The 9,590-nt window shown below is 55.2% G+C and overlaps 1 protein-coding gene across 1 annotated transcript; it reads right to left on the reverse strand.

Moving 5' to 3' along the window:
- Nucleotides 1–2,185: 2,185 nt before the first annotated feature.
- On the reverse strand, nucleotides 2,186–4,071 carry FOXD1 (forkhead box D1). The gene has a single exon (XM_037373998.1). The coding sequence runs from the start codon at nucleotides 3,967–3,969 to the stop codon at nucleotides 2,704–2,706; it is 1,266 nt and encodes a 421-aa protein (XP_037229895.1). The 5' UTR covers nucleotides 3,970–4,071; the 3' UTR covers nucleotides 2,186–2,703.
- Nucleotides 4,072–9,590: the final 5,519 nt, after the last annotated feature.

The following is a 9,590-nucleotide window of genomic DNA, read 5'->3' on the forward strand; positions in this document are numbered from 1 at the left end:
TCGGCGGGCTGCGGGGACGGCGCCCGTTCTGGCGGCACCTGCTCCGGCGGAGCCGCGCGGGGAGCGGGGCAGCGGGCCCCGCCGCCCAGGCCGAGAGGCCTCCCGCACACGCGGGGAAAGCAAGCGAAGGGGTCCTCCCCCCGGCACCACCGGCCCCTTCTCCGACCCCTTTCCTCAGCGCTTAAAAAAAAAATAAATAAAATAAAGCTACCCCACGTATTGCAGTTTGCTCCTGCTGGCCTCCCTGCGAACTCCCAAGTGAAGGTGTCCGCACAAGATGCGGACGACTGGGATAAAGCATGGAAGAAACAAGCGGCCGAGCAGTTTCCTTGCCATACACCCTTGAGCACGGTTCTCCTCGGAAGGGAGCCGAGGGGAGGGCGGCGGGCGCGTTCGGACCCCACCGCCCGCCGGGCCGGCCGGCCTCCACGCAGGGCGGGTCGCCGTACTCCCCAGGGTCTGCTGCGGGGAAGCCAAGAGAAACAAATACCGGGTCACCGGGACTGCTCTTCCCATCTAACTGCACCGGGGCAGCGCAAGGAGACACATGGCCCCTCGGCCCAGGCCGCTGCTCGAGCAGCCAGACGCCAGACAGACCGCAAGCAGCATCCCTCCTCGGGGAGCCCGGCACCGCCGCGCTCACGGCTGCAGCCGCCTTCTTCCTCGCAAAGCCTTTCCCTGCGTGATTTCAGCTGCGTCTCCGAGGGGCGCCACAGCCGAGCCCGGTACCCGGCGCTGGACCGGCGCGGTGGCCCGGCGGGTCGCCTCACCCGGGGAAAGCGAGTTAACCGGTCCCTCGTGAACAGGGACGCGCTCTCCCCAAGGGGTACGTACACGATGCCTGTGGGATCTTTTCCCTTTGGTTTTAGAAATTAAACGGGACTCTGCTTCCTGGTCCTGTAAGGGACCCCGGGCACCCAAATTGGCCCTCCAGCTGGCAGACTGTAAATGAAGCCCAGCAGAGGTTTTACGTCTAGCCTTTCCGCTTATTGAAAACCATTAATTTAACCCTGTATTGCTACAGACAAAACAGAAAAGCGCCACTTTTCTACCCACGAGAATACTTAAAACCAAAGCAACGAAGTACTTCGATACGTAAAAGCATGTAACCACACAAACTTCCCTTCCTCACTCCAAAGAGCAATAAAAGGCATACCTCCTTTTTTTTCTTTTTGACTAAAATTCACATAATTTATCCCTGAATCTACTAAATTGTTCTAAGTACAGTCGTACTCGAAAAGCGCCTCCCTGTTTTGAAAAACGCGTGTTCCTAGTCCACTACAAGCAGCCACACGCCTACTCTTAAAACCTGCGATTTTCTTTTCATGCCTAAGCTCCGAGTATTTGAGGAGGGCTTTTTGGTTAAAAAATAATTTTAGTTTAAGGAATACATATCCATCGACCTTACGCGGGTTAAGACGAGAGTTCAGAATCAGAAAAGTTGCTGCCACGGTTTGTTCCGTACACTTCCACATATCCTTACTTCAGTAGCTCCTGCACTCAATCAGCTCATCACACGAGGATATTCCAATGCTAATTTTATATTATATGTATTGAAAAGTAGAAACATATGTCTCTGTTATCGTCACAGAAACATAAGTTTCTAGGACAAATCTCTCTGAAGTGCCCCTTGTTAATAGTATTTTCCTTTGGGCCTCTTGCAAACCAAACTGTGATGCAGTTGTGATTTAGAACATAACCAAAAGTATAAAAATAGTTTTAAACCGTTTTTTTTAATCAGTCCCCTGATAGAGCCTTACAGAACTGGGCTTTATTCCCACGAGACAGACCTATTTCTATTTATTCCCTATTTTGTCCACACTCTTTTCAACCCCACCCCCACCCCCTCTTTCTTTCTCTGCTAGGGTTAACAATGGTTTGACTGCAAAGATCATATCCTGATCTTCTTTGCGATCAAATCCAGACATAAACATTTGAAACTATAAAATTCCTTGGCTATTGTGCTATTAATCCCGAAGAAAAAACTATCAATGTCCCAAAGAAGGGAGAAGTATCAGGGAGGGAAAGATCCAAAGCCAATTGTTTGGCTGGGCTCCTTTGGTCTTTGGGTTTTTCTTTTTCTTTTTTTTTTTAAATTAAAAATTTTATTTTTGAAAACGTGTAAAAATTTTACATTAAAACGGTACAATAATACTTGCCAGTAATTTTTAACAATATTCCTTGTAAAGAATAAGCATAAAGTACAAAATAAAAAACTCCGTAAGTCTATTATAATACAAAACACAGGTTAAAATAAGAAATGATAATCTTGACTTTCTTCTGTGTAAACATGTTAATCTTTTCTTTTATAAAAGTACATGAGACAAGTGTACTAAAATGAAAAAGTATTGCTTTGCTGTCCTCCCTCAAGCCTTTTTTTTTTCCTGTACATTACCGTTTTCAAGCTCCTAGACCTGAGAATCTCTAAACTTTAACTGTTTAGAGACGTTATTTATCACCATTTTTCTCTTTTTAAGGATAACGAGTAACTTTCCAACAGCGTGACCGCCTGCCCATGCAGCACCGAGACCTGGGTCTGCACCAGCACAGGTCCGGGCGGCCCGCCACCGCGGCGGATGCTCCCCGAGCCCCACCACGAAATCCCCATGCAAAGCCCGCAGTTCCTGGGCGCCGTCCGCCGGGCATGCGAGCGGCGCCGAAAGGGATACCCCCGGTCCTACCTTCGGAAAGACTCCCAAACCCTTAACAGTTAGAGATCCGGGCCGCGAAGCCGGGGGCGGCTGGCAGGGCGGCGGCGGGGGGCAGGCCGCCCCCGGCGCTCCCCAGCGAGCGGGCTAGCCCCGGCGCTGCGGCCGACTGCGAGGCGCAGCTGCTCCCCGCGCCGGGGCCGGCCCCCCCCCCGATGATGCTCTCGATGGAGAAGGGCGAGCGGGCCAGCGCCGCGCCGCTGCCCGGCTTGGCGGCGTGCAGCGAGGCCGCCAGCGCCGGGCCCAGCGGGTGCGGGTAGCCGAAGGGCGTCCGTGCCAGCTCCGCCGCCGGCAGCAAGGGGCCCGGCGGCGCGGCGGCGGCGGCGGGGGGCAGCGCCGCGCCGGGGGCGGCGGGGGGCTGGCGGGGCGGCGGGGAGGGGTGGTGGAAGGCGAAAAGGGCGGAGTGGGGGTGGTAGGGCTGGAGCTGGAGGCCGTAGCCGCAGCCGTAGGGTCCGTAGGCGCAGGGCGGCTGCTGCGGCGGCTGGGGCGGGGGCTGCGGGAGGAAGGCGGCGGGGTCCACGGCGCGCAGCAGCAGCTCGGGCCCCGGGAGCTGCTGCCGCTTGAAGCGCTTTCGGCGGCGCAGGAAGCTCCCGTTGTCGAACATGTCGGCGGACTCGGGGTCCAGCGTCCAGTAGTTGCCCTTGCCCGGGTTGCCGGGCTCCCGGGGGATCTTGACGAAGCAGTCGTTGAGGGAGAGGTTGTGGCGGATGCTGTTCTGCCAGGCGGGGAACTTCTCCCGGTAGTAGGGGAAGCGCCCGCTGATGAACTCGCAGATCTCGCTCAGCGTCAGCCGCTTCTTGGGGCTCTGCAGGATGGCCATGGTGATAAGGGCGATGTAGGAGTAGGGCGGCTTCACCAGGCTGTTCTTGCCGCCGCCGCCGCCCGCCGCGCCGCCGCCGCTGCCGCCGCCGCTGCCGCCTGCCCCGCCGCCGCCCGCCGCCGCCGCCTTCTGCGGGCCACCCCGCGAGGGGGGCCGAGAGCCGCCGGCACCGTCCCCGCCGCCCGCCCCAGCGCCGCCGCCGCCGCCTCCGCCGCGCACGGGCGACCGCGGCAGCAGGGCGTCGTCGTGGAGGTCGCCCACATCCTCCTCGTCCTCTTCCTCCTCCTCCTCCTCCTCCTCCTCCTCCTCGTTGTAGGAGCGGCGGCGGCGGCGGGGCTGCGGCTCCTCGTCGTCCTCCTCGTCGTCCTCCTCGCCCACCACATCGATGTCGGTCTCCTCAGCCAGCGCCGACGCCTCGGACATCTCCGAGCTCAGGGTCATGGCGCGGCGGCGGGGCAGCGCATCGGTGGCGGACGGCGCGGTGCGGCGGGCGGGCGAGCGCCCTCCCCGCCGCCGCCAGGCCCCCGCGCCGCTCCGCGGAGAGCCGCCCCGCCGCCGCCGCCGCCGCCGCGGGCAGGCGGGCCGCTCCGAGCCGCGCCGGCCCCCAGCGCCGCCGCCGAGCTGCGGGAGCGCTCCCGCTGCCCGCTCGGAGGCGGCGGCTGTTTCGGGTTTTGTTTCGGGGTATTTTTTGCTGCTTTTAGGATTTCTTTCTCTTTCTTTTTCCTCCTCCCCTCTTTTGGGGGTCTTTGTTTTTGGAAGGGGTTGGGGTCGGGGTTTGGGGGGCGGGGGGGCCTGTGCCGCCGCTCCTGGAAGTCGGTTCCCCCTTCTTTCTCCTCACCTCAGCCCCCAGACATTAATGGATGCGGGGCAGGAGGGAGTGCGCCTAGTCCTGGGAGGAGGAGAGGGGAGGAGGCTGGCGAGGAGGGAGGGCGGAGGGGGCGGCTTGCCGGGCCTTAGGAAAGACGGCAGAATGGCTGGGGCCGAGTCCCAGAGAGGGCGGCCTTCCTCCCTCCTTATAGCGAGGGGGGCCATCACATGGCTCCCAGCGTCAGAGCGCAGAGGGGCGAGCGGCGGCCCCGGGCGGCGCCGTGCCCCCCCCCCCCCCGCCTCCGCGGGGCGCCTCGCCGCCCTCCCCGGCCCCCCACCCGCAACCCGCCAGGAGGGCTCTGAGGGGCCGTGGGGCGAGCGGGGCCGTCTTTAGTTGAAAAGAGGCGAAATAAAAAAAAAAAACACCCTCCCCGGGTAACAAAAAAAAAAAAAAAAAAAAAGTGCAAGTCTGTCCCAAAGTGCTGGATCGTCTTCCCAGGAGCCGTCCGGCGTCTTCTCGGGCTGCCCCCCAGGGACGGGGTCTTGATTCCCGTAGGAAAGAGGAGGGGGGGGGCGGGGAAGAAATCAGGCCGGAGAGGGAGGTGGTGAATTAATAAACTTCAGAGTTCTGTCCACTGGATGCTTTAGAGACACCTGCCCCCCCCCGCCCCCCCGAGTTTAATTCATTTAAGAATGAAATCAAATTTCTCTCTTGTCGACCTCGCAAGCTCTCAAAGAACTTCCTCCAAAGCACACCGCTAATCTCACAGTTTATTTGTAAGGCTGTTGTTTATAAAGGGAGAGAAGTAGTTCCCTCTATTATGGGAAATACCAGCAGAGAATTAGCGTTACCTCTTTCGTACGCAAAGGAAAACAATTCACCAGCCTTTAAAATGCGAATTGTGCTCTAAGTGTAGGAGCAACACCCCCGGGAAAGGGACAAAAAGGACTGATTCCTAATTAAATCCCACCGTTCCCCGTTTCAGGTGATGCAGGCGGTAACAGCAGAGGCGCGGCGACTCCCATTACCCGAGGGCTGTCAGGGGAAAAAACCCAAACTTGGACATAAATGCAATTATTGCGGTCTTAAAAAGAAAAGCACTGAAAATTCCCATCGCTCCCAGTTCTGACAGGATAACCCACGATCAGGAACCGATTGGGAGTAGGAGAGCACTTCGTGCTCCGGCAGAAATCGTCGTGAGAAGGGCAGACGGATGCCTAGTGTCCTTACTGCTCAAATCTCGTTTCTTGAACAACCCACACCCCCAATTTTCTGGAAGCACATTTTCGATATATCGTCCTACTGCAAAGCTACAAGCCACTCTGTTTCAAACCCAGTTCCATGGATTTACAACATAATCCTTTCTACTATTTCCAAATAATCCTATTTACATTTTGTTCACTACTAAGGCGCCTGCAGGAGAATACCACCAAAAGTTACAAAAGGGTGTGTGTGTGTGAGAGAGAAAGAAGAAAAAAGAACCCCCAAACCCAGTAGCTGACTACTATTTTTTCCTGTAGAAAGACTGATAACGTCGCTCGAGATTTATAGTTCTTAGGAAGTAAAACGCCTCTTTCAATTAGTTTTGGGGTCCCAGGGCAAGTTCCTAAAAGGAAGACAGAAAAGAGGACTTTTCCTCTCTGAGAGGTTTCACCTCTTCACAAAGAGTATTTCTTCCTTTTTACTCTCCTTTTCTTCCTTTTATTCTTGCTCTTCTCCCGGCCTGAACGTTTTAAAACCATCCCAAAAACAAAAGAACATGCTCTTCAATAGGAAGAACGGTTTGAAACTTTATGGGGAAGCACCGCTGTAGCGACAAACCGGAGGAGCCGGACCTGCCCGCCGCTCCCCGCTAACACCGCGCAGAGCACACTGGTGTTCCATCGAGAGGCTGATACCGGCGGCTCGTCGGCAGCACCGAAACGCCGGGAGCCCGGTGGTCCCGCCGTCCCGGGAGGGCCCCGGCTGGGGCGCGTGTCCTCCTGGACGTGGCCGGCTAGGGTGGCCTCGGGGGGGGGCGGGGCTGGGGACCCTCCTGGCAGAATTGGGCAATACTGCAAGCCCTTGTCCGTCGCCGCGGTGGAGTCTGAGGAGGGCTTGCTTTCTGGGGGGTAGCTGAGCCAGTCCCCAGTGCGGACAACCAAAACCTGGTGTTACTGCAGCCCCTGGGGATCGCGACTTTCTGTGCCTCTGCCGCTCGCTCCCGTCCCAGCCCGGCAGGTGCCTTCACAAAAGGGAGAGAAAAAAGCGAAGGGAGGCGAGCAGTGGCGGCACAGCCACCAGCGGCCTTTCCCCAGGTCGGACCTCGGTGCTCCCGGGGCCCCGGGTTTGCCCGGTCTCCCGCCCCGCTGCGTGCCGCTCCGCTGCCGGCGGTGCGCTGCGCGGACAGGGGATGCCACCTACCGGCAAGGCGCACGGGGCGGCGGCGGGGCGGCCGGCTGCGGGGCGCCGCGTGCTGGGGCAGGGCGCCCGGGCTGGGAGGGGCAGGGCAGGGCCCCCCTGCCCGGGAACTGACCCCGAGACCCTACGGAAAAGCTTCGGGGGGGACCTTAGAAACACTTCTCCATGGAAAGGCTGGAATTTCCGCCACCACTTTCCCACCCCCGCCCCGGGGCTCTGCAGCCCGGCAGCGCTCCTCAAGGCTGCGGGGCCGCCCCCTCGGGCCACACACCCACCGCGAAACGGCCACCCGGGGCCTGGAACCTCGGAGCTGTCTTCCCTGGTTTCCTGCTGCTCGTGCATGATGTAGTAAAACACACACCTCAAACCAGGGTAGCATAGAAGTGAGACATGAAATACAGGGACGCTTGTAGGGTTTATCTTTTTATTGCTTGGGTTTATTGATATTAATTATAAATTTTAATTATGTTATACATGCAATTCCTGCACGTGTGTCCAGAACATCCCACATTTCGTCAGAGTGGTGCATGCATAGGACCAAAGCACGCTGGCAATCCATACAAGTGGTTCTGGTGGCTCCTGCTCCTGACCTGAGCCCATGCTCCTCCTCCACAGCAAGGCTGGGCCTCTGGCATCTGCAGCTCCTGCAAAGCAGTGAGTACAGCAGCTTCCCCCGCAAGCCTCATCCCTCAGATCCAAACATGAAAAAGTGTTGGGTATTTTGGCAGCTCTTGGCTCCTGGAGGTGGCCAGACCAAGAGCATCCTGAATTAGATTGTGTGTCCAGGGACACTGGGCAGGAGCCAAACTGGATGGATCTATCACTTCCCCTTAACATCTCCTTTGTTCTGGGGGACGATGTCCCTTGTGACCCACGCAGCACCCAGGCCACACACCCTATGACTGGGGAGCGTGTGCCCCAGCACCCAGAAACCCACGTGGGACAGGGGATAGACCTACAGACCTTTCCTGGCCCGTTATTCAGAATCAAAGAGTACCTAGGGTACTGTTTAGGGCACTTCCAATCAGCCGTACTGGTACACTGGCTGAGGTGCTCTGGATTTTCTGGAGCTGACCCTGACCATGCACAAGGATACCAGAGCCACCTTCATCACCACACGGGTCAGGTGCCTGGAGGTGGTGTGCACCCCTAGGTGATTTGTTTAGTGTTTGGCTAGGTGCAGCCAGTGGAAAGCAAGGCAGAGCCTGGCCACCCGCTACACACGCTGTGGATGAAGAGCCTTCCCTGGGCCTGCTGCACTTTGCAAAACTCCAACACCAAAGGCTGCACATCTTTTGGCATGGCTTCATACATCCCCACAATCAGATCTGAGTCTTAGCTGCAGAACTGGACTTTCTGTTATTGAATAGAACCATTTCTTGAATGATTTATATTTTTTGTCCATGTAGTTCTTTGGGCCAAAGGTTGGACTGGATTCAAAACTGCTTGTGTCATAGAAAGCACAAATCCTCCAGCAATGACCTTCCAACAGGTGGTGTCCATGACAGGGACCATTGCAGTGATAGCTGTCATCTCCATTGCCCAGTATCACAGTGACCACCATTTCAGTTCCACTTTTTTGTGGCTTTATCTCTCCCTGTTCCCTTGCTGTGCAGTTTTGGGGGAAGGTAACACTTCCCTTAAGCCTTCTGTAGAGGCTGGGCCTTTAATTTCTATAAAATGTGATTAAGTGTTCTCAGGACCCTTCTGCACTTCTTGTCTAACAGAGCACATGGAGAGTTTATACCAGCTTAGACCAAGCCCTATCTAGGCAGCGTAAGCTCACTTCAACATCAGACAATACCAGATGTTCAGGGAAGAATACAGGAACAGGACAAGTGTGTAAAATTGGTTCCTAGCTGCCAGAAATGTAGGTTTCAGGATTTTTTTAGGCCAGAGATAACATCGGAATTTAACAGCCTGTGATGGAATTTCTTCTGCGAATTTGCCCAGTCACTTTTTGAAATCACGTATATTTACGCTGCTGAACACGTTCTATGGTGAAACGTTCCCCAGCTCTAACCACGTCTGGTATGAAGCGTCTCTTTTTGTTTGCTTTAAGCCAGTCACCTGCTCATTTAATCCAATGTGCTCTCATTTTTGTACTAGAAAAGGCAAGCAACAACTGCTGTTGTTAACCACCCCCTCCCTGCTGTAGATCTTACCAAAATTATTTTCATTGGTCAGCTCTTTTTCAGGCTGAGGGGTTCTGCTTCAGAATAACTGGATTAGCACGGAAGTAATCTTGTACCCTTGACAATCCTCACCATCCTCTCCACCTTTTCTCATTCAGTTCAGGCTGATTATTATTGTAATAATCCTCCAGAACAGCATGAGATGCCTAGATTTGCTTTTTCAGTTTTAATTTCAACTTATTATTTCTACTTTTTTATGCCAGTGTCTATTCCCGATGCTAGTGGAGGGATGCAGGATACCTGATTTTCAAAATGGAGCACAGGATTTCAGTGCTGGTACAGCAGGGTACTTGTTATATGAACAAATTGTGTTTGTTTTTGATTTAATGACTCCACTGATTATTGGAAACCTTTCTAACATTTGCCATATAACCCTTGAATTCTTCGCTGTAGACAAAGTTCTTGCAAATTAGGAGCGAGATCCCATAATTAATGTCTCAGATACTTCAGATACTTTCCATTTAATTCTGTGGCAATGCAAGTAAGCCCCGAAGGAGTATGAACCCATTCATAAATGCAGTGAGTATTGACAGGTGCGCTCTTTGTTCACTTAGAAATCCTTGGGGATAAACTATACTGTGATCAAAGACAGAGAAGATTGATTTTTCCATCTAAAATTAAGTGGGTGGTGGGCTCCTGCCAGGGCTTGAGCAGAAGTA

This window comes from Falco rusticolus, chromosome Z (assembly GCF_015220075.1).
Source record: "Falco rusticolus isolate bFalRus1 chromosome Z, bFalRus1.pri, whole genome shotgun sequence".
Taxonomy (NCBI): Eukaryota; Metazoa; Chordata; class Aves; order Falconiformes; family Falconidae; genus Falco; species Falco rusticolus.

Bases quoted from the DNA above. Each gene is read 5' to 3' on its own strand.
- FOXD1 (XM_037373998.1), bottom strand. From the start codon at position 3,969: ATGACCCTGAGCTCGGAGATGTCCGAGGCGTCGGCGCTGGCTGAGGAG.